At 37.5% G+C, this 26333-nt stretch overlaps 1 protein-coding gene across 3 annotated transcripts in view; it reads left to right on the top strand.

Moving 5' to 3' along the window:
- The window catches only part of LOC139726553 (synaptotagmin-1-like), a 102007-nt gene that overhangs the window by 65687 nt on the left and 9987 nt on the right, over positions 1-26333 (top strand). For 2 of the 3 annotated variants that reach the window (XM_071637542.1, XM_071637543.1), the window contains exons 4-8: positions 11739-11864; positions 14556-14723; positions 16795-16968; positions 25005-25125; positions 26127-26260. In XM_071637542.1, the coding sequence (XP_071493643.1) occupies positions 11739-11864; positions 14556-14723; positions 16795-16968; positions 25005-25125; positions 26127-26260 (723 nt within the window). The remainder of the gene's footprint in view (positions 1-11738; positions 11865-14555; positions 14724-16794; positions 16969-25004; positions 25126-26126; positions 26261-26333) is intronic. The other variant, XM_071637544.1, reaches the window with a different exon arrangement.

Here is a 26333-nt window from a genome sequence, read left to right on the forward strand (position 1 = left end):
TGGCAGGTTTTAGGGAGCTCAAGAGATCACTTGCCAGTGGCAAGATAGCAGGTGATGGAAGAGGGAATAGGATTAGATCGTACAGAGAGAAATACGTTAAGGAGCAATCAGATAAACTCTCTCCGGTGATGGAATGTGTAGTGGAAGAAGAACAGTGTTTGCTGACAGTGACTGCACAGCATGTAGGTATACTGTATTCATCATGCATGGACTTTTCTTGTCCCAACACTCATGGAATTAAACCATGGTAATAGGGTATTTAAGATATTTTTTTTAAATGTAGATATAACTGTAAGTTCATTTTATGTGATCATAGAATTGCAATGTAACTATTTTTGGGCATTACATTTAAAAACCATGTTTTAAGACCAAAGTCAAAATGCCAATTCTCCAAACATTAAAACAACAATCACTTATAAGTAAGTACTTCTGAGACTTTAGTACATCAATTCAAAAAAAAAAAAAAAAAATGCTGAATAGTAAACACTATACTATCATTTTCTGTTGTTACAGTTGTATTATGAGTATTGTTTCAATGATTATGATGACTATCGTCATCATTGTCATATCAGTTGATATTCATCAAGTCTCCTTATTGAAATAATGCAAATGTGCAAGAGTAATGACGTGCAATTTTAATGTGTAAATGCCTGTGACCATTTAGCAAAAATGATAAATGAAATACAAAATCAGGATTTGATAGGAGATTCATTTAAATCTTCCAAGGGATAAAGATCAGGTATATTGTGATAAAGGAGAATGAAACCCAAGTATTATTGTGATATGAGGGAATGCAGCAACATTAGTAGAAAAAACATTGAAGTTTGAGGAAAATCAGACAATCCTTTCAAAAGTTGTGAATTTCCAGAGTTTTAGTACTGACATCACTCGATAAGGAAGACTACAACAGTTCAAGATGTATATTTTTACAACAATGTGCAGAAAATATAGACACAATTCGATATATTTCCACTTTTCTAGCATAATTTAAGAACATTTGACTTTAAATTCTTTCAGAAAGTAGGGGGAATAATGTTGTCTTAAATGTATGTCAGTATCTGTCAATAACAAGTTGAGGGAATGTGTATTTTTCATAAGAAATGATATTCTGTGAAATTCTCTGTATTTTTTCTCTATATCATTGTACAATTATACATGCAATGTCAGAAACTGTAGTAGTCTTATCATCCAGCGATGGCTGCACCAAAACTGTATAAATGTATACTTTATGAAAGGATTGTCTGATTTTCCTCAAACTTTTACTAATGTGTTCTGCTATTATTGCTGCATTTACTTAATTTACAATGGATATTAATTTTAGTTTCATTCTTGTTTAAAGTAAGGATTGTCTGATTTTCCTAAAATTTTTCACTGATGTGTTCTGTTTTTACTTGAGAACCCCATGACCCATTTTCACCAAACTTGGTAGGTAGCATCCCTAGGGGGTTAGGAAATCAATTTGTGAAAATGGGCACCATGCCCCACCCAGGGGGCCCCCAGGGGGCCCAAACCCCCCAAAATTAAGGAATATCTGCAAAAATCTTCTTCTCTAGAACCAGAAGTGATAGAGCTAAGTTAATACTATGAGTTAGTACATTGATGACTGTAGTTTCAAGTTTGTTCATGGCAGAATTAGGGGTGCCCCCCTTGGGACCCAGGGGAGGGGGTGAGGAGGGGTCCTAATGGGGCCTAAATTGTACATTTTTATCTTCTTCTTGAGAACCCCATGACCTATTTTCACCAAACTTGGCAGGTAGCATCCCTAGGGGGTTAGGATCTCAATTTGTCAAAATGGGCACCATGCCCCACCCAGGGGGCCCCAGGGGTCCCAAATCCCCCAAATGAAGGAATCTTTATAAATCTTCTCTAGAATCAGAAGTTATATATAGATTATTGCTGCATTCACTCAATTCACAATGGATATTAGTTTTAGTTTCATTCCTGTTTAAAGGTAGTTGTAAGAGCTAAGGGTTGAAGGGGCCTACATGTATGAGCAAGATATTCCACAGAATTGTTAACCCACTCCATACTAAATTCTGAAATCCCCATAAACTTAATACACAGACCACCAGGTTCTCGTATGGAATGGGTTAAATTGATTGCCTCCCCTGATGTTGTAGTTTGATGACTACATGACAGACTATTCAAGAGTAATGAAGTTTATCAGGTCTCCTGTCTTTGGGAGCAACCATTCAGATTGCTTCATGTGACTTATATCCTCTTTAAAGAGAGGGGGGGAAAAAGGGTCTGATGGACACGAACAGACAGAAGAAGGGAACATGTCGCAAAGTCTACTTTGACTCAAGTTACTCAAGTTGCTCAATTTCATTCATTGCAAATTATGTTAGCCAGACAGGTGTCTTGGGTAGAGCTTTTTGATATATTATTGCAAGCAAATTCCAAATGGTGGGAGAGGAATTTTGAGCCCTTTTAGAGCTGTGTTTTAGCTTTAAAATGTGAGGTTTTCCTCCATGACTATTTTCTATGAATTTCATTGTGAAATACAAAGAACTTGGGAAGTTGTTATTTTATCCTATGGTACAGAGTTCATTCTGATTTTTGTGGTGACTAGATTGCACATCTTTACAAGGGCATAATTTTGAATATATACTAGAGTAGCTGTTGAGATGATATTGGAATTGAAATTATAAAATCTCTGCACTGGGGCCATTCATGGTCACGCCCCAGGAAACCTGTCTTCCTAATCGAGAGGTGTCAGCCTTGCAGTGGCCTTGGTTCATCTGGCCTTATACTCTCCAGATGCCCATTACACATCTCAAGGGATATAGAGACTGCGCATTTTCCTCTATCACTCCTCGCCTATGGAACACCCTCCCTTCTTTTCTCTGTGAAATTGACAAACTGGATCACTTCAAAGCCTCACTCAAGACTCACATTTTTCACCAGGCATTCAATTGCTAACTCTCTTGGAGGAGTCTGCACCTTTGAATATTTCTGCAACAGTATGTACTACATTGTCCATGTATGGCACTATACAAATGCTGTAGATCATCATCATCATCATCACTTGAAATGTGTACATTACAATTTTGCCACATGTACCATTGAATTCAACTTGCCCGTCATTTCTTACAAATGTTAGGATAGTGCATTTGGTGATATTAATATTTTTTCAATATTATGTAACCTTAGTGAACACTTTTGAGTAAGTTGAATGAAGTGCAGTGATGGGCAAGAAAATAAAATGCAAAAGAAAAGAAAAGAATATTCTGCAAGTACAGTGTGAAGACCACTACAACTGTGATATCTGATGAATAAAATAAGGTGATATTATTCTCCCCAACTGTTTAATGGAATTGCCCTAAGAATGTGCTGTCTCCAATGCCCATGAAAGAGAAGTGAAACAAGCACAAGCACTTTAATTTGTTTGACCTGTTTTGAAGCATAGATCTGTATAGCTGGTAATATCCTGCCCCATAAATTTTCATGAAAAAAAAACTGTTGAAATTTTGATGTTTGTGGATGACTGTACATGAAGTTTTTAAGTAACACGATTATTTGTACTTGTTGAATTTTCAGTCATTTAGAATTTAGATAATGAATGAAAGAGATTGACCATATCTCTTTTGGTGGAGCAAGGCATTGTCCATTAAAGTAGTTTGGCAGTGGTACATATTATATACCCAGTCAAGTCCTTGTCATACCATACATCAAACAAGGTGTCTTGAGTTTTCCCAGGCAGTGCACTCTGCTGTGAAGGAAAATGAGATATATGGAAATTGAAATTGCTGGCCTTTTGTGGTATCAAATTTTTGTGTTTCATAACTTCAACAGCTCAAAATTACCGAGTCATCAGAGCATGCTGAGAAAGTTGTAACATGTAAAAGATACAACAGCTTTGTACAGTAGCTAAAATGTGATTGACTATCAAAAGTCAGTACCAATGACTCTGAACCGGACCAAAACACAACACTAATGCAAAACTTTTATAATGATCCCATTTTCAAAGTCACATATACCTTCTGCCAGTGTGGAATGACAATGAAACAGATGTGATGCATTTGCATGGAAAGGAGTGAAGTGCAGCCAGAATTTCATCCTTGCTCTTCTCTTTTATAAATCTCTTTTATTACAGTCAAGGCCGTAAATGCATGTAATGTGTTGTGTCTGATGAAAATGGTGTCTAGTGTATGTGGACAAGATTTCCTGCTGTGGAGGAGTTGAGTAACCGGGGCTGGCTGATCAGTGTACACAACACACTAAATGTCCTCATTTTTTATTTCCCCCGCCTTTTCACTTTTGTGTCAATATGGTTGACTTAATACCATATTAATCAATTGAATTAGTGAATATCTGTCGATGAAAGGCTTAAGTATACCATTAAAATGTTTCTTTATTGGTTTGGTTTGGTATGGTTTATTAAATGAAATGTTCTCGCAGCCAAAAGGCTGAATTGCAACATTTGTTCACACAATACATAGTTGATTAAAAAAAGAAAGTATTTACAATTTTCAAATCATTCATCACAATTTAAAGAATAACAATTAAAATCATTTACAACATTATTCATTATAAATGCGGTTACTTCCTTTTCTTACATTGTGTTCACATCTTTCCCCTCCCTCTCTCTCTCACAAACGCATACGCACGCGCAGACACAGGTACACTCATAAACACATACACACAATCATCTCTTCATCACATCCAATAAGTGACTCTCACACACAGAAACACATACAGACACTACAAATTCTCATTCTCCCACCACACGGCATTACTGATTATAAGTGTACATTCGTCACACTGAAACTGCGTTTTGATCACATAATGTTTACAAACAGTCAAATGTACAATGTAATAAATGTTTACAAATATTGATCGGAGTACAACAAAATTATAGATTCTGCATCACAAAATAATCTGATGCGGTGTGATATCATAAAATATGCCTAATATACTCTCATATACTCTCATTAAAAAAAAGATGGCTGCGCAAACCTGTTGAAAGGTTGTATGTTTTCCAAGTAAAGTAATATATTCTTTATTTTGATGTTATACATAAAAGGGAAGTTTTGAAGAGTGCATTTATGCTTCACTCCCTTCATACTCGGGTTTTGTGAAGTATGTGTTTAGTGCAAAACATTGTTGCATCCAGACTCACGTTGCTATAAGTGCTGTTTCAAAATGTGAGTAAAAGCGAACAAAAGGTGCATTTCCAATATTGGCAATTCTCTCTAAATGCAATTTATCACTTTTACGATTGGCGAGTCTCTCAAATCATGTTTACATGGGAAGCATACATGTAATTTATGCAAAATTGTGTATATTTACTACATGTTGTATGTAAGCTGAATGGCTTGCTACAATGGGGGTTTTTAGTTTTTCAACAATGCACATGTACAGTGCATGCTGGCAAAATCAACTCTTTCATCAGCTCAAAAAAAATTGAGCATAAACAGTATCCTAATAGACGCTGTTTTAGATCAGCGTTTTGGATCAGCGTTTCAAAATGCTGATTTTGCCGAGAAGTTGCAAATTGAGTGTAAATGCACCCAGTAAAGGACAATCTCTATCTGCAGTGGAATCTAGAAAGGAAAGTTAGTCTGTACATTATTAAAGCAGAAATAGGTTATCTTTGTGCAAAAGGAGTAAACAATATATTTGCATAAGTATTTATGAATGAAGAAGCTCACAATGTTTAGACTTTTACAGAAATATACTGTCTTTGCATATCATGGACATTGTTGTTTTGGTAGTGAACGACATTTCCAGTAGTGTTAATTAAAACAAAAATTTGAAGTAACTGTGAAATACTTGTAAGTTCCAAAATATCTTTAGTAATGCAGAGTATGAAGAAATTTATCTGGCATTGTAGAATGTGTGTGATGAATACAATAACTCCACAATGGAACATTCATGGCCTACTTGCCATTTTCCGCACTCTTCCTCCTCTGCTGACCTTTAAGAGATGCCATGATGACCTTTCTAGATCTATCCTGCCATAGCATCCAGCGATGTGCTTCACCACATATGAAAGAGCAAGGCCACATCACCTAACCATATTGCCTCAAAAACTGCAGTTCTCTCAGTCTACCTAACGGATCCATGCAGGATGAAGAGTTTTGTCAATTTCCCTCTAATGTCTCATGATGTCTTTTTTTTTACAAAACCAGTAAGAGCAGAAATTTTATTCTAACTCTCCCAAAATGGCAGCCAGATCTGGATGCTAATGGAAATGATGGTTGCTAATATAACAATCGCCAATACAATTTGGAGCTTTATCGTGTGAAGCACCATTTGATGTGATCAAGTACAAGCAGCATGAGTGGATTTTATTCATGAGTATTATCAGTGATATTGAAATAAGGGTCTTTTTCATATTCTTCTGTATCATTGGATATGTTATGTAAACATGTGTAAGAAAAAGCATGAAGCTCAATGTTGGGCTGTATTTGTGTGTGTGTGTGTGTGTGTGTGTGTGTGTGTGTGTGCTTGTGTTTGAAGCTTATAAGAAATAAAGATTTGATAACCACCACTTGAAATAATCATTTAGAAAATTAGATGTGAAAAGTGTTTATTTACAATACTGTAGTATGTTATAGATGCATAAGTGCTGGCTGCATTTCATGTCCACTACCCTGCCATACCTGCATGCCCATCAAATCTTCTGTGTGCTAGCCTCATTGAGCACATGGTCTATTTGGGAAAGGCAAGTCTTCCTTATATCAAGTCAATATTGCATCTGAGATGATTATGAAGTGATTGGTTATCATACTACCATTTGCAAAATCAGCTTGTCCAACAAATATTACAGTAATATGATGGTACAAATGTGAACATTCATCCAGAGATACTATATTCTCTAATGCACAAAAGTATAAAAGCTGTGTATAAAACCTTTGTCAAACAGCAATAACAAAAACAAAAACATTATGTATTTTCATTAAATACCTCTACTTACAACACAACAATTATTATGATCACCATATGAGTGTCTCTACCTGCTGGGTGGGTGGAAGTGATTGTTTGCACCTTATATTGGCCTTTATCTAGATGGCTCAGAAACGTCAAATGTGGACAGGATGTAATTTGGCCCATATCTGTGTGTTCAACTACAAGAGCTCTAAATCCTGTGCCACTGCCACTGCCACTACTGGGAAATTCATATTTAGCTTGAATGCTTCTGAGATTGTTTGTATTGTTACTTCGACACTGAATAAAAGATTGAAGTAATTAACATTTCAAGTGGTAGGGAAATATTTCAATTTGGGATTAGAAATTGTGGAGTTACTAGATGGCACAAGTTTAAGAGATCTCTTTTGAATATTTATTTATGGTTTGTAAGATACAGTCATGCAGTTATCCTCTAGGCAACAGAAAGAAAATAAGGAAAAGTTTTACCTTTCAGTACTCAGTGCAGACAATGTTTATGAGGCCTAATGAGCTCTGTGTGTGTGTGTGTGTGTGTGTGTTTGTTTGTTCCGGGAATGTTGAGAAAATGTTCACTTTCAAACAGACAAAATAGCGGGATAATGATCCTGATCCAAATACAATTTTTGTCTCGCCCACCGGAGGTGAAGGCGAGACTAAGGGATCCAAATGGCGTCCGTCCGTCGTCCGTCCGTCGTCCGTCACAAATGTTAAAGTTTACCTGCAAGACTCTCTGATGATGCATAACTTGGCAACTGTTACAGCAATGGCAGCCACACTTGGGTGATAGAAGCACTAGGGGTATCTTCATGTTATGGTGTTGTGGGAGGTCATGTGATGATGTCAAAGATCATTTGAGGTCATATATTAAAGAGTATGTGCAAGACTCTCTTTTCTATGTTAAAGTTTACCTGCAAGACTCTTTTGACAAATAACTTCACATAAGTTGCTTGGATTACCACCTAACTTGGGTCATAGATGCTCACTGGGGGTACCTTCATGTTATGGTGCCATTGGAGGTCACAGGATAAGGTCAAAGGTCATTTGAGGTCGTACGTTAAAGTTTACTTGCAAGACTCTTATCACACGTAACTCGACACATGTTGCTACAATGGCAATCAAACTTGGGTGATGGATGCACTGGGGGTACCTTCATGTTATGGTGCTGAAGAGGTCACATGATAAGGTCAAAGGTCATTTGAGGTCATACATTAAAGTTTACTTGCAAGACTCTTATCACACGTAACTCAGCACATGTTGCTAAAATGGCAATCAAACTTGGGTGATGGTAGATGTCTCTTGGGAAGTTGAAGGTTACCGCAAGGTCAAAGGTCACAGACAGGGGTCAACGAACTTTTAGGACCCAATGTTAAGTTTTTAGGGCGCATTTCGTTTATGGCTCATAACTTTTGATCCCTTTTGTCCGTTTGTGACCAAACTTGGATGGAAGATGTCCCTTGGGGAGGTGAAGGTCGTCACGAGGTCAAAGGTCACAGACAGGGGTCAACAAACTTTTAGGGCCTAATGTTATGTTTTTAGGGCGCGTTTTGATTGTGGCTCATAACTTTTGATCCCTATGTCCGTTTGTGACCAAACTTGGACGGTAGATGTCCCGTGGGGAGTTAAAGGTCATCACAAGGTCAAAGGTCACAGAAAGGGGTCAAATTTTTAGGGCCCAATGTTAAGTTTTTATGGCGCATTTCGATTATGGCTCATTACTTTTGATCCCTATGTCCGTTTGTGACCAAACTTGGGTGGTAAATGTCCCTTGGGGTGTTGAAGGTCACCACAAGGTCAAAGGTCATAAGCAGGTCAATTAACTTCTGGGAGTTATAGAAAATATGGATTCCTTGTACGCGAATGAGTGAGACACAATTTGGCACTTGCCTTGGTTTTTTTTTTTGGTGGCAAAAAAAAAATGATGCACAGAAATATCCTGCTAATTCCCAATTGTGATAATTTGTGAGCCATACTGTGCATGCCTGAAATCTACCAAATAGTAACCCTTGCCCTTTTGTTCATGCGCTGTTCAATTGTGCATGTTTTGAATGACGGAATGAAAAATCTTGAGATTTTTAGCTCCAGCATTCACATTCTCACTGCTGTGTAAATAATTGCACTATTTCTCAAATTATGGTAATAATTCAGAAATTATTGAAAGATTTCCTGGGATTTTAGTCACAATTTCCAGTGTTGTGGGATTTTTATGTCCACACGGGCAAAACTCTTGTGACTTGGATACCGATGCAAATCTCAAGATTTGTATCCTGCTAATTATTTGCATCAGTGTGAATCCCACTCATGATCCCGAGACTTTGTACATACAATATGTAGGTCATGGTTTTAAGAATCAGCTAGATAGTTTTGTATGGGCCATATGACTTCATCAGTTGTGATAAGAATACACTATGCCATTTGCATGATCAATGCTGTATGCTAAACTGCCTCGTGTATATGAAACTAGTATGAGGTTGAATACTACTGTACGGGCTGAAATTTTTGGTGTGGTTTTATTGTCACGAATTTCGCGTATCGCCTTTGAACCGCGAAAATAACAACACGCGAAAATAACAATGCGCGAATGAGTAAGTTCAGTTAGACCCTCGCAACCTCGAAATTAACAACACGCGAAAATGTCCTCCAAGTAGCAATTCGCGAAAATATCTGTATGCAAAAATTTCAGCTCGTACAGTATTAGGGGAAGTCTTTGTGCTGCAGTGCTGGGTCACTGAAGGCATCATGAGCATTAGCAAATGGCTGCCCTCATACTATCTTTAATATGTTAAGCCTTCGCGTGCATGGCTTTGCCTTTAGTACATTTAAAAAGGGAAAAGAAACTATCAGTATTTTTCTTTCTTTACTTATGCAATTTTCAGAAGCTGTTTGTATGCTGCTCTCTGAATTAATCTTATACATGTAGATCACTCTGCTTTATAGGACAATGTTTTATAAAACACAGCTGCTGTGATATGATATGTACAGAATTGTGAATTGTCATGCATAGACAGCAGCTATTTTACAACATATGTAGATCTTACAACTCAAAACCTTTTTAAATGTATACAGTTGAAGGTTTCATCAAGAGCTGTTCTTCATTGTCTCCTCTGAAACTGATAGCGAATGAAAGTTATTGTTATAAAGCCATGAATTTGCGTTCTGACCACCAATAAACATGTTGCTCTTTTTTTTTGTCCTTGCCTACTGTACAAATGTATGCAGATTGCTTGAAGCTCATGAAATCGAGTTGTCTTTGAATCTTTGAAGATGTTCAGAAATTTGTGGCATTTTAATCTTGCTGCAGTACACTAGCTTGTGTCATATACAAAGCATTTATGGTTGAATCTTTTCATGTTTTACTTGAATATCAAAAACACAGTAACTTTTTTTTCTTCTTCTTTTGTAGTGCAATTCTTGTGCAATTTCATAAAGGTGTGAAGATGTAACACTATAGCATTGGGTATTGATAATCATGATCTGTGTTGGTTCTGTTAATCTGATCGACAGTGGTAGAGCTTGACTTCATGCAGTTTTGTGGGACATAGTACCAGCGCCAGCACTTGAACTGATCTTGAAATCATACACCCAATGTGGATAGTACATGTAAATTGTTTGTTGGGTACATTGTGTGTGTGCAAGTATCATTACATTGTATATCAGTCTATATTTTTATGTCACATTGCCTTCTGTGTATCAATCAAGAGAAAGAATTGTTGCAAAAGGAGACACATGATGTGATGACATCAGTCCCTTTTGGCTTTGACTGCATATGTTTACAGTCATGCAAACAGTGAACGGTCAAGGTCAACATTCACTGTCATATTTTAGTGGTCAAAACGGTCATTTGCAGTAATTACTCAAGCTAAAAACGTCAACGCTGGATAGTGTAACTTTTTGGACAAGATAGAAATGAAGTGACAATTATTTGCATGAAAATGATAATGGGGATAATCATTCACAGTTCAAGGTCAAAGATTGCTGTCTTTTTCTGAAAATGTGATTTTTTAGCTATGAGAAAGATGGAAATAAATTAGCAAATAATTGTCTGAAATTATGGAGGAATTCAAAAGGTTGCTAAAAATGAAACTGATATAATCTTGACTCATCAAAATTAAAATGTAGGGGCATGTTCATAATGCATTGATCAAGTTATTGCATAATAGATAGAGCCATCTTACGTACGTGTAGTTGACTGTCAGCAATAGTCTGATTTCTCTATATTCTAAGACTACATGTGAAAGTAAGTTGTAAAAGTTCTGAAAAAAATCTTGTATGCATAGCTGCTTTTCCCTTTGTGGTCTTCACCTCTGCACTGCATTCATAAATTCATTAACAAAATTTGAGTACTGTGGATTTGCTACAAAGGAGATTTTCAAACAATTGGGTGCGCTGTATAAAACTTGTTCAGCTAGATTAATTCAACTCACTAAATGTGTATTGGAATGTTTGTAATGTCAATATGTGTATATTTTTGTGAGTATGTCACAAACTGTGACAATGGTGAATTCTTAAAGTGAGTATGATATCTATCATAAAAAAGAATAAATGCATGCGTGTGATATTTTCGTTGATGTGACATCATACTATGTACAGGTTGTGTGTGCTACAGCTGGATTCTGTATTTTTGACTAATCTCATCTCACTCTACAAGCCTACGTACATTGTATAGTAATTACACATGAGGGCTACACTACAACCTATAAAGCATCAATGAGTCAGTATACAATTGTACATTGTATGCAATTCCATTAAACTGTCGTGATTCAGTGGAAGGGCATGGTATGGCTTGATGAATTAATGACAGATATGTTAGAATTGACCAGCTTTCTGACATTGCTCTCTTGCTACAGATACAGCCTGATGTTGATGATCTAGATAATGGAGCCGATGAAGAGGGAGACACTGACTCCGTTAAATCTGAGATCAAACTGGGCAAGCTGCAGTTTTCTTTGGATTATGATTTTCAAGAAGGAAAGGTAATTTTCAGGAAAGTGGAAGAGAGACATAGTAAATGTAGATATTTGCACAAGGGAAAAAATGTTGGCTCTGTGTTTGAAGTGTGCATGGTGCTGTAAATGAGGTAGCGAGGTTTGCTGTAAGAGGTTCAGGAGTTGTATCGTGCTCGATCTAAACTCTGAATGAGTGGTCACTAACGTTTAGATCCCTGCAGAAGTGGTATGAGGCGCGCGCTGTGCATACAGTTTACTATGTTAAACTGACTACCTGTTGAAATTTCTGAAATATGGCAAATCATACATCAATAGAAAGCTAAGAGCATGAACAATGTCAATATATATGGCATTTTAGATACCCGAAGGCTTAATCAGACAGAACCAAAAAGCCGTATTCTTTTTGCTTTCCTGACCGAGAAACAGCTATGATTTCGGCTCCCTTTTGGATGACATCAGTCGATGTACAACTGATGGCCTAGCGGCAAACTCAACTGCAAAACAAAATGATAGCGCGCCCGAAGCTCCGCTCTAAACCATCTTTGCTGTGAAATACAGTATTTTGCACGGCATGCGTGCATGTTGGTGTTTGCGCAGAAATCAACCCAAAGATGATGAACAGGCGGCTTTAGGGCATTTTATCCTCACTGAATCAACTCTAGTGGAATGTCCAAGCCTAATTTAATACCTCCTGTCTGACAAAGAACAGTTAATCACCTGGAAAGAAGTAGAGATATGTGAAAACGACTGAGCAAAGTTCTAGAGATCTAGTATAAAGAATGACTAAGACACTGAACATTGCAGGTAAATTGACTGTCCTTCATCAGACGTGAAGCATAATCTAAATGGAGGTGAGTTGTATGGAGAGTGCAGACCTCTATGGAGATCATTGCCCAAAGTAGACAAGGCAACGGGATGTTCATGTGCATGGTAGTGCATTGTGGTGTTTGATGACATCCAGGTGTTCTGTTGAGGGAAAGGAGCATTCTAATTGAAGAGCATAATAGATGTTTGGAGCATTAGCACAGGTGTTGGTGGGTTGTCTGCAGAATGCGGAACCATATAAGGAATAGATAGGGCAGACGTCTGTGCTGTGGATGATCTGCATCATTGTAAGCGTCTGTTGGAACCAGCGATGGGTGTAGTAGCAAGACATAATCCTTTAAGATCCGTACTCTCTGTACATGAATCACCTCCACTTAGGTTACACCTCACTTATGATGAAGGACAGTCAATCTGCCTGAAATGTCAAATACTTATAGAATCTTAGTCATTCTTTATACTATTGTAGATCTTTTGAGCTTTGCTTTGTAATTCTCATGATTCTCCATTTCCTTCTATTAGTGTATAGACTATTACATCTCCTTGACCTACATGTATCTCTATCCCTTTCTCTTTCTATTTCTTACTTCCTGACAATTTAATGGTCCTTTCGTCCAGAACCACCTCACCACCTTGCAGTTTTACAGGGACTAATTACTTTGTCTTCTCTCCCACTCTTCCTCTTCCACAGGAGTCCTTTTCAGGACTACACTTTTCTTTCTCTTCCACAGCTTTTTCCAGAGGAATGATCCTTCCTAGATCCACCCAACCCCTGACCCCTCTTCTCATTTAATATTGTAGTTTTGATTCTGCATGTCACAGTCCACGTTGATAACCAACTTCTGTCATCTCTCACCTCGTTTTTGTAATATATTGTTCGGAATGACACATCTTCTTTGCTTCTCTTATCTCTGTGATTTTCGTACCTTCTACTCTCTCTCCCTCCTTTCTTCCTCTTCTCACTGACTTCCGACCCCTTTACCTGGTTCTCACTCTATTCTTCTTTTTAACCGTCCCTGTCTCCTATTCTCTAACTCCACTAGTACAACTTCAACTTCCAGTGAACCGTTGCCTCTCAATTGTCATTATTTGCTTTCCTTATGCTCTCCCTATGTCGCTTCCCTCTTCGAATTCCACTCTCCTCTTTCTAAAACCTTCTTTCACCATGCAATAGTTCTTTCAATGACTACAAACACAGAGCGACAAGGTGTTGCCACTAACCTCTCTTCCTCAAGAAATATTGGTGTTTGCGTATGCCATATGTTTGTTTTGAGAGAGAATTTTTGTACTCATTTTATTGCTGTTGTCTTACAACAGCATGATATCTGTTGTCTTACAACAGCATGATATCTGTATCCTATGTTTGAGTGCCACTTTGTGACTTGAGGGTTCAGTAGTGAGATGGTGTTCTCTTGCAAACAAACATTCTTGAAACAGAGGTGATTCAGTATTGTTATACCTGGTCAGTATGAAAAACTGGAGTAATTTCTGTATTTACATATTACATCAAAATTTGGAAATTGATATTTTTTTGAATGGAACTATTGTACATATACATTTTAGCAGTCAGAGTTATCTCTAGCATGAATTTTGATTTAATACTGGTGTCGAATTAAAGTACTGGTACAAATTGAGTCAACTATGCCAGTTTGTAATTGGGTAGAAATGATTATTGTGCAAAACCCAATATCTCTCCAAATGTTTGCATCTTTGTTTTAATTATGTAGGTCACTTGAGTAATGTCAGTATGAAATTGTCGCAAATGTCCACACCATGATAAGATTCCATGTTGACAGTGCACAAAATGTACAATATGATGCAAAGCAGTACTGTGTTCGGAAATCTCAAGTCTTTGTCTCTTAATTTGCACATCTCTTGTTTGTGTAATGCTGACAGCTCAATGTTGGAGTCATGCAAGCCTCTGAGCTGCCTGGCATGGACTTCTCTGGTACTTCAGACCCATATGTCAAGGTCTACCTCCTGCCTGACAAGAAGAAGAAATATGAAACCAAAGTCCACAGAAAGACACTCAATCCTGTCTTCAACGAGACCTTCACATTCAAGGTAGGATAAAAGTTTTATACAGGGTTCAACTGTGTGGCTGTATTAATCAATTTATTTGTTTATTTATATAGTGTACATCTTTTTTTAATGTTTCCACCACGAAGTGTCGCTGGAGGCATTGTGTTTTTTTGTTTTGGTTGCCCATTTGTCCATAATCGAATTTGTGGGAAGTGTAACTTAAGAACAGTTAGAGGTACCCAAATGAAACCTAACATATGTATGAGTGGACGAAGCTGTGCCTATCAACTTTTGATTGCACGTGCTCAAGGTCAGAGGCCAAGGTCAAATTCCTAGAGTTTCACTATCTCCCCAATGTCTATGCGATATTCCAAGGTATTTTCTTGAAACTTGGTGTATTACCAGATGTCAAAGGGGTCAAAGGTCAAGGGTCAAAGGTCATATAGCCGTAGCCTTTGGAGGTGAGCTATTACGATCACTCATTGTCTGTTGTGCGTAAACTTTTTATGCCTCCGGCAAAAAGTGTCGCCAGAGGCATTATGTGTTCGGGTTGTCTGTCCTTAAGTCTGTCCGTACCGGTAATCAATTTTGTGGACAGTGTAATTTAAAAACCGTTCGAGGTATCCTAATGGGACTCATTTAGGACTTTTAGAATTCAGGAGACAAATTTAAGAACCAAACATTATTTTCAGTTTTTCTAATTTGAAATAACAATTCAAATAATTTCTACCATTTTTGTAAATATTGCTTTTCTAAGATGTCATTTAAACTTGGATTTGACAGAAGATTCTTCATTTTTTTCCAACATTTTTGGGCTCTCTTTATCTTTGGGACTACAAAAACATTATAGAGATCAATGGTTTATTTTTGCAAATTCATATTTCTTATTTTGTTAAACTTTTCTTTTGTTCTCATTAGTTGTAGAAGAGCACTTACCCATGAATGACAACTTGTTAATAGTGATATTCATAGATATAACACAAGGCAGGCTTCAGGATTGCACTTACCCCGTGCAAGGACACAATTTACTCTTAAAACACTAGTACATACTGGATCCAGGTTTTGGAATCCGCTTGGTGCAAGCATTAAACATATTTCAAGTAAATCAGCCTTCAAGCGTAGGCTTAAGTCTCATCTTTTAAATACTTATAGTGTTGATTCGTGATGTCGTTAAAATAATGTTAATGTCAATAACTGAAAGTAAGTCCTGTATGTTACATTACAGATGCATATACTTTTATGTCAGACTTCCCTTTAAAAAAGAAAGAAAGTATCAGTGTGTAATATTATTGAAACCCAGTTGTCTTCTTGTCATGTTTTGTTTTGTTTTGTTATGTTTTGTTTTGTTTTTTTGGTTTTTTTTGTGTTTTGTTTTGTTTTTTGTTGGGTGTGTGTATTTGTGTATGTATTTTATCGTCTCACATAACCCTCTCTTTATCTTTCCTTTTCACCCCTCCCTTCATTCCTACCCTTGTTTTATGTAAATAATCTCCCTTCACCCCATTGCACATAGCCTCCCTTGTTTATTCCCTGTTTTCGTTTGAGATTGTGTATTTTTTGTTATTTTTTTCCCACTATGTATACATATATATATATATACATGTATTTTTTTTCTCTCTTTTATTCATGAGGGACCTTATCTTGCAAGCTATGCTTCATTAAGGTCTCCTCGTTTGCCTTTCTTAAAATTTTGTTACCCTTTCTTATCATTTCACATACACATGTAATTATATATTTATGTATTTGAAAAAATTTTAGTGTTAGTTGTTGTTCCTATATACTCCTGAAAGAAAGTGTCAATGTTATTGTTATGTTATTGTTATATTGCTTATTGTTGGAAGAAAGACAAATGAATAAATAAACTTGAAACTTGAAAATTGTTTGTCATCCAGACAGTGTAGGTTTAGAGATGAAAGTATACATCATAGTGTTCAACAGTATTATCAAGAGTGACATGAATATCATTTATCTACCAATGCTATCACAGCTTGCTTACAGTAAGAGCTTACAGAATCTTTGAGAAGAAGAATTGTGAAAATCAGTGGGCATTAGTTGAGAACAGTGCGAAAGTATTTTATCTACTTTGCAAGCCTGTTTTATCTATAAACACCAGGTGCCATACAGTGAGGTGTCAAGCAAGACTCTGGTCTTTGCCATCTACGATTTTGACCGGTTCTCGCGCCATGACATTATTGGGGAGGTCAAGGTGAAGCTGAGCCAAGTTGACCTCGGGAGTGTTGTGGAGGAGTGGCGCGATCTGCAGAGTGCAGAGGTCCCAGGGGGTGAGGTGAGTATTGAACCAGCAACCAGAAATTCAAGTATGGTCTCAAAAGTCAAACATTCACAAAAAAACAAACTTGTAACTGCTTGCTTTCCTTGTAACAAATGTGGGCAATGTATATCTGCAAAGAATAGCTATACATGTATAGAATATCCTCATCATCTTAAGTTTTCAAGAATATTACAGCAGGGTTCTTGCCAGGAATTTCCTCGTGCTTGTCAGGGCTGAAGATGGATGAATTATGGGCAGGTATACACCTTGGGGGTGGATATGGGGTGGGGAACCCCGTGCGAAGCTGATTTAATGGTGTGAAGGTGTCATTGCCAATTTGCTCAGACGCACTAACGACTTAATGTTCGAAGTCAGTCATCGAGGAATTCTCTGGATGACAGAGCTGTACACTCGAGATCTAGGTTGCGCCACAGTCCCCCACCCTTAATAAGGGAGGGGTTTTCAGAATTGACGTAGACGGCTTCAAACACAACTTCAATGGCAAAGACGTGCGCATCTTAGACGAGGAGCCTCGGTGGTTCGAGAGGGAGGTCTGGGAAGCCATCTGCATCAACTCTGAAAACCCCTCCCTTAAATTAATAAGGGTGGGGACTGCGGCACATCCTCTCGCGTGTGTGCAGCTCTGTCCTCCGGAGAATTCTTCAACCTGACTCTGAACAGTAACGTCGGAAGTGCGTCTGCGCCGGTTGGCAATGACACCTTCCCGCCATCAAATGAAGCATCCAGGAATGGACATGAAACCGTTCTTGAAATCAAAACAGTAAGTCCAGATGAATTGATTTAATTTTGTACCTTTATTGAACGATACCTGGATGAATCAGAACTTACACCTATCTTCAGATTTACAAACCTTCAGAGTAAAAAACTATAACTGTCGTGGAGCCATTGTGTTAATCCGAAATTTCGCTGGCAGTAAACTAAACACAGGCTTGCCTAACAGCCTCGTCTGAATATGGAAACATTGGAATTGAATCATGAACAGATCCGGAATCAGAATAATGTGGCAACAAAAATCGAATCTGCATTATAACTATTGTACATATTGTTTGGTTTTTGCTTCCCTCTCAAAAAAAAAATTACAACAACAGAACAGAAGCACATAAAAAATGTCAACATTTGAAGAGAAAAGTAGTTGGGGTGGGGGGGGGGGGAGAGTGCAGTGAAGGAAAAGAAAAAGAGCACCTGCTAAGAAGATGAGGTATTAGTAATTTGAGGGGGGAATGCCCTGTTGTTCACTTTAAGGTCTGCATGCAATATTCATGATTAATTTTATGCTGGAAAAGCACAGCTCCTTAAAGCAACAGCATGATGGAAAATGAATGGAAAAAAAGAAAAAAAAAAACTCTGCCATAATTCAGAACCGCAAGGGCACCTTCACTCCCAATAAACGAGATATGAAACTCGTCACACTGAAGACGAGTTAGGTGATACGCTTGGGGTCATCAGATGTCGGTCATCTGTGATCGACAAAGAAAAGAATGTGATATAGCGCCTTGAAGTTATATTGAGATGTGCAGAGGATTTTATTTTGACCTACATTATTCAGATCTCTTTTTTTTTCTGTCACACAAACTAATTGGAAATTCCGTGCGTGTGCGACTAAGTCGATTTACAGGCTTTTTGAGTACGTACAGTGCATTTACCAAGTGATCCTCGACATGAACAAATTAAACATGACAATTAAGTGTTTTGATAACCATCTTGACTTTAACATTAGCCTTTTGAAATATGACCTTTGACCCATATATACATAACCAATATGACTACCTCTAATCTTGATATCATAATTTAATATGATCAGTTGAGAGAGTTCATACAGCTATATACAAGCCTGTGAGATTTACCAGCAGTAAAAGCAATGAAGCATCCAATACAAAACAAAGGGATATAGAGCGAGTATGTGGGTTTACATGACAATGTGATTTATACCTGGACAAAAATGGCATTACCTCAATCAAAGAAAAAAGGCAAAAGAAAAAATATTCTTGCTTTGCATCCTATGAGGTTAATTATTCGAAAATTCACGGGCCCAAACGTACGGCTCCGGCGAAAGAGACAGCGCCTTTAACCATCTAACTAACTGAACGTAAGCTTATACGTAAAAGATAAATCATGACGATCACCCGTGACACATATTCAAAGGGGACAGTTAGAAGTGGAAGGAGTGCTAAGCATATTGTCTCATTAATTCCAAATCAATGACGCCCTTACATATAGCCATACCATAATTTCGCATCTAAAATCAATGGTAGTACTCTTGCACCATTACTTGTATAGGGCATAAACTTTGCTTTATAAGCTTTGAGTGAAACGTGTCATAACATAATTCTGTAATTCCATCAGCAGTTATTAACTTCATAAAGAAGAAAGATATATCAAACTGAACGCTTGGCACCTAACTCAGGGGGATTATAGCATGATACTCGGTTCTTTACTGCCCAGATGCCAACAACACCCATCACTTACGGCTACTCATAGAGAAACAGGTATGACAAAAAATAAAGTTTTGCCTTTTCATAGGCAGAACGACACAGAATCCCTTCAAACACTATACTTGGCATGGTGTGGCATGAAAGAGCTCTTTACTAATGCTAAACAGTGTATACCTTCCACTCATGTGGCACGAGATCCCTCTCCAGCAAAATAAAGCCTGTCTATGTTTCTCTTCCCTTTCATCCCTTTTATCTTAGCTCCAGAAAGTCTAATACATTTGCTTCATTTGTCACACAGAAGGTTATAGATTGCCCTTATGCAGTTTTCCCCTTGCCACCTTTCATTTTCTCTTTCCTTTTATCTACGTTTGTTTTTGTTATACTGTAGTTGGGAATGTCTACATTTACATATCACAACTTGAGTAGGGATGAGAACAGAATTAATTAACTCTAGGCAAGGTGTATAGCGTCTCGCTCATCTCTTTGAAATTTCAGGTTGTTATTGTTCGACCAAATAACGGAGTTGCAGACAGGCCTGTCATTTCTCTTCCCTTTTCGCTGCGTTTGTTTTGTTATACTGCAGATGTGAATGTTTACACTAACATAACCCAACTTGAGTGGGAATGAGAACTGAATTAATTGACTCTAGGCCAGGTGTATAGCGTCTCGCTCATATCACAGAGTTACGAGAGAAGTTTACTCATTTGCATACGAATGGACGTGTTTGTGGTTTAAAATCAAAATGTACAGTGTTACCGACTGCCACCAGGTATACAGCCAAGACACGAATACGAATGCATTAGGCAATACGAATGAGAGTTAGCGACCATGAAAAGGTAGTGGAAGAAGTAATGATGATGCCAATATATTTCAGCATAGACTATGAGCACACAATTTCGATGTCGAGGTCAGCAATTCAATAAACCATGAATGTTTCAGGACACTCGTGTACAAGACACGGCCCAAACCACAGATTTTTATGCCTCCGCCACGAAGTGGTGCTGGAGGCATTATGTTTTGGGGTTGTCCGTCCATACGTCCATACGTACGTCCGCATCCATTTACGCGATAACTTGAGTAATATTGACTGGAATTTTACCAAACTTGGTCCAAGGATAAAGTATGATGGGGCAATTACTTGATTAGATTTTGGGTGAAATCGGCCAAAGGTCAAATCATGAAGTTGTATCTGTTTATGCGATAACTGTAGACTGGATCAAGCAAATTACACCAAACTTTGTCCAAGGATGATGTATCGTGGGACAATAAATTTTTGAGTGAAATCAGACAGGTCAAAGGTCGAAGATCAAGGTCAAATCCTAAAATTTATCTTTTTATGTGATAACTCAAAACTGGATGAAGCAGCTTTCACCAAACTTGGTCCAAGGATGATGTATGACACGGCAATTAGTTGAGTAGATTTTAGTGACATTGGCAAGAGGTCAAAGGTCAAAAGGTCAAGGTCAAATGCAAAAAATGTTGCTATTTCCCCATATCCATGCAATGCCCAAAGGTACTTTCTTGAAACTTAGTGTAGACATATATACTACTGCATAAAGATTCTCCAGAGAGAGTTTCATGTCATAAGGTCAAAGGTCAAAAGGTCAAAGATTAGGTGAAAATGTTACAATTTCTTTTTTCTCACAAATGGTTCAATGTATCTTCATGGAACTTGGTTCAATGTATCTTCATGGAACTTGGTACATACGCATGTACTGACTGGCAGGGATTATCTAGGGAATTTAGGGGTCATGGGTCAATAGTCAGGGGGTCAAAGGTCAAGGTCAACTCATCAAAATTTTACTATTTCCCTCACATACTAGTATATGCAATGCTTGCATTTTTATCTTTAAAACTTAATATACTTGTATTACCTAATGGAGATTCTCTTGGAAATTTCCTGCCAGAAGGTTAAAGGTCAAAGGTTAAGGGTCAAGGCCAGGTTTAAATGCAAAAAAACCCCTATTTTATACTGTGATTACACTCTTTCTTTATACCTTGAAAATTACTCAATGCATAAACTTATAAAAGGGTCAGTCAGAAGTCAAGTAAAAATCCTCAATTCCCCAAATACATGTACCTGCACTCTTTAATAGACAATTATAGCAAATGTAGTTTAAGGAAAGTGAACATTCAAGATATTTCTAACAAACCTGTCATTTCAATATTTTGCCAGGTATGCAAAACTGTTATCTCACATTGTGAAGACATTATACTGTACACCTATTGGGAGAATCATGCATTATGGCGGAGGCATCAGTCGCCATAGCGACATTTCTAGTATTACATATATTGAATCCAAAACGTTCCCTGTTTTTACTTCGTTTCACATGCAGATGTAATTTACCATAAACGCTGCAAGCAAGATTTACAACTGCACTAATTCACAAAATATGAAGCGTTGTGAAATAAAAGGAATAGGTTTACAGATTGTGATACAGTTTTTGTCACAAATTTTAAAGTTTACCTGCAAGACTCTCTTATGATGCATAACTTGGCAACTGTTACAGCAATGGCAGCCACACTTGCGTGATAGAAGCAATAGGAGTATCTTCATGTTATGGTGTTGTCGGAGGCCATGTGATGATGTCAAAGGTCATTTGAGGTCATTTATTAAAGAGTATGTGCAAGACTCTCTTTTGACAAATAACTTCACATAAGTTGCTTGGATTACAACCTAACTTGGGTCATAGATGTACTTGGGGTACCTTCATGCTATGGTGCCGTTGGAGGTCACAGGATCAGGTCAAAAGTCATTTGAGGTCAAACGTTAAAGTTTACTCGCAAGACTCTCTTATCACACGTAACTCGACACATGTTGCTACAATGGCGATCAAACTTGGGTGATGGATGCACTGGGGGTACCTTCATGTTATGGTGCCGTAAGGGGTCACATGATAAGGTCAAAGGTCATTTGAGGTCATACGTTAAAGTTTACTTGCAAGACTCTTTTGACAAATAACTTCACATAAGTAGCTTGGATTACAACCTAACTTGGGTCATAGATGCACTGGGGGTACCTTCATGTTATGGTGCCATTGGAGGTCACAGGATAAGGTCAAAGGTCATTTTGGGTCATACGTTAAAGTTTACTTGCAAGACTCTCTTATCACACGTAACTCGACATGTTGCTACAATGGCGATCAAACTTGGGTGATGGATGCACTGGGGTACCTTCATGTTATGGTGCCGTAAGAGGTCACATGATAAGGTCAAAGGTCATTTGAGGTCATACGTCAAAGTTTACCTGCAAGACTCCCCTATGATAGATAACTTTACAACCATCGCTCCCTTTTCAACCAAACTTGGGTTGTAGATGCACTTGGGGGACCTGCATATTATGTTGCCATCAGGGGTGACATGGTAAGGTCAAAGGTCATTTGAGGTCATATATTATATAAAAAATATATTTCTGGTTATTTTCGCAAGTGGGTGAGACACAATATTGCTGATGCCTTGTTTTTTATATAAAGCTGGTCTTCCCTTATTAAATAAATTGAATTCAACTAAAGTTTATACACACGTCTATAGCAATGGGAAAAATAAGAAACAAAAATTAGAAATACTTTGAACTAAGACTAAAACAGGAGATTACTTGTTGCTTAGAGGACACTTGCTATTGAATATGAAACGTTATCTAAAAAGAGTTAAAAGAAAAGTAATTAAAAAACAAAAGTGTCCTACGAGCGTCGATCCCTCAAATGCGTTCATGCGAAACCGTTACTCTAAATCACTCGGCCATGGAACATCCACGGATATGATAAGGCAAAAAAACAATCTATAGATATAACAGGGGAAAAACGTCAATGCCCACACAACAAAAGTGCCCGCGTGAACATGTATTATACTGCTAGACGGCAATGGGGCCTTGTAATGACTGATGGCGCTATGCCATTTCTATCTAGCAAGGTGTTGGATGGATCAACTGGGGAAAACTTAAATACGTCCCATAGACATAACACGTAAAGTGGGCTGATTTTGATACCTTGCCTTTAATCACAATTTTCAGTATGATGTCATCAAGTTACAAGACAAAAATATGGACTTGAAAGGTAATTGTTCAAAGTTCAACATATCCAAATATTGGGGTAATATTGAGCTAAAACATCCGAGATATAGGCAACTGAATGTCAGAAACAGTACCTCAAAAATTTAATTCCACTTTTTTTATTTCAGATGAAGATATGATGACGTCACCGAGTTTTCCTGGCATTATTGATACTTGAAATGTTATTTACAATTCATATGCTTTTTTAATATGCAATACAAACATAGAGTTGCCGGACATTTTAAAGAGCTATGTCGAAATAAACAAAGACATGTTTTTTCACTATAATTGCACATAGATGCGCGCGGGGAATTTGAACTTTGACACAAGTGCGTTTCTTTGTTATTGGTCAAAATAGATCGGAAATCAAAGGATATTGTCACTGGATGTATCAGGAATCCAAATCAGTCGAAAAAAGTGCATTTTCATGTTGCTTACGCCCTGTGCGCGCGAAAACGCGCGGACGGATGCGTACGCGCGGAATTTTTTGAAACGCTTAGAATTATCTGAAACTTCGAGAAAACCGGTCGGGAAGTCGATTTGAGCATTTTAAATTTTTTTGTACACGCGCGTCATGACGACTTTGGGAATTAGCTTTGTACAGGACGATTAAGCATGACTTGAAATTTCTGTCTAGCAAAATTGATGAAGAAATGACATTTAGTTATGAAGTTATGATCGATCAAGTGGCATTGTCTAAAAATCACAAAATGGCGCCTAGATGACATCAGAGATATGTTATCATCATGAAAATGTGATTTTCGCTAGATATTGTCATGAGATATGTTGACTGAAAATTTCATGTTATTGTGTCATGTCATTGTTGAGATATAGACGACACAAAATTCTCCAGAAAGAAAGAAGAATGAAAAAAAGGAAGATTTTAGCAAACACAATAGGTGATACGCTGATAGCGTATCACCTAATAATATGTTTAAAGCTTATTTAATGTTACTGAATCCAAATGGATGCACCTCTAAAATATTCTAAATACTATTTGCAGATGATAATTGAAATCATTGCATAGTAACACTCGCAGACATCAAGGCCATGTTCTAAATAATGCTGCTTCTATTGTAATAAAGAGCATGAAAGTAAAGAAATAAAAACCTGATTTTTTTTTGTGTGTGTGTGAGGAAGAAATGAGGATTAAAGCAGATGACTGTATGTAATAAGGTAGGTGTTCACGTAATTGCAATTGTTGTATTGTCTATGATCAAGGCTATGGAGGTGCTGATAACTTCTACTGATGTCAAAAGTAATTGGAGGCTAATTGCTTACGTATTTTAGGTTGATATACAGTCATCAGTGTTATAAAAACTACACATCGATACTTCTGTGTATATTACTTTTTGCTAATCAAATTATCAAATAAAATCATATAACCACTGAAATCCCTACGTGCACAACGACAAATATAATAGTCTGAATTACATACATTACAGGTAAAAGTGAGCTTTACGGTCTTTGTTGTTGCACGAAGTAAGCTGCATATATAAAGTGTGGCCTCAATACCTAGCTAATGAGTGAAACCTTTTCACCTTTTGCAGGGCAAGTCTGAACTGGGAGACATTTGCTTCTCATTACGCTACGTTCCAACCGCAGGAAAGCTGACCGTTGTCATCCTGGAGGCCAAAAACCTCAAGAAAATGGACGTTGGTGGTCTCTCAGGTCTGTTCTTTCCACAAACTGTACACATACCTGCATGCCTGATGGAAACAAACTCATTGTGTGTGGGTTAAATAGCACTTTGATTTCATTTGATAGTAATGACAAAAGCTGAGTTCACTGGGTTAAGGGAAAATTAAGAGTAGACAAAATTAATTTGTACAGCAATCCACATCGACATGAGAGAGTTCTCACCCAAGACATTACATTTATACTGTATACCACATATATTTAGCAAGTCTAATTTTTTGTGAAGCGGAACTTCCCGATGATTTCGCGAGTGGTTAAATTCGTGATCGTGGAGTACTGTACTGAACGAAGAAATGTATACATGTGCATCACATTCATATCGGAATTAGAGAATTTTCGTGTGTCTTTAATTTCGCGAATAGCACCCGACTTGCGAAATTCGTGAAAATAAAAACCTCGCAATATATTCGGCGTATACAGTAGTTCATTGATTCTCACCATCTGTGAAAATAATTCTGTGCAAATGGCTAATTGATAATGAAACCAAAAGTGCAGGATGTACCACTTTTGCTAATGTAGAGACTTAAAAAGAGGGAAATGGAGACTTTAGCAGTAATATCTTGGATTTGTTGTAACCAAGCTGAAGATGAAGCCAAACACACATGCACAAATGCTAGGTAATGATGGTATTTGATGGTGTGATATGTCCTAATTGTACACAAAGCAGTTTTAAATTTAGTACATTTTAACTTCCATCTTACCCAAGATGACACTGAAATGAATTATGTCTTATTCTGATACACAGTGCATGGCACGTTATTCATGTACATATTTTGTCTTCCACTTCATTGTTGGAAAAGGGGATAATTCTGGTAGATAGATAAAGAATAAGGAAGTGTTGTATGGTTTTATGGTCAAACTTGTCTTTAAGAGTTTGTTGTAAACATACTAGTGCAGCACAGTTCATGGCTATTTACAAGGCTATTTTGCCTCTGTATTTGACTATTAAATATGTATCTTGTGTGTATCCCCAGATCCGTATGTGAAGATTTCTCTCTACATGAACAACAAAAGGATAAAGAAGAAGAAGACCACCATCAAGAAGAGGACACTGAATCCTTACTACAACGAATCCTTTGGATTTGAGGTGCCATTTGAACAGATACAGGTAAAGATCGAGCCGGTCATCTGATAAACAGTTTTCACTGCTTGATTGAGACATTTGACCCAATTAAGTTACT

The sequence above is a fragment of the Diadema antillarum genome, unplaced genomic scaffold (genome assembly GCF_040938485.1).
Source record: "Diadema antillarum isolate AM-2024a unplaced genomic scaffold, OU_Dant_1.0 seq00000089_RagTag, whole genome shotgun sequence".
Classification (NCBI taxonomy): Eukaryota; Metazoa; Echinodermata; class Echinoidea; order Diadematoida; family Diadematidae; genus Diadema; species Diadema antillarum.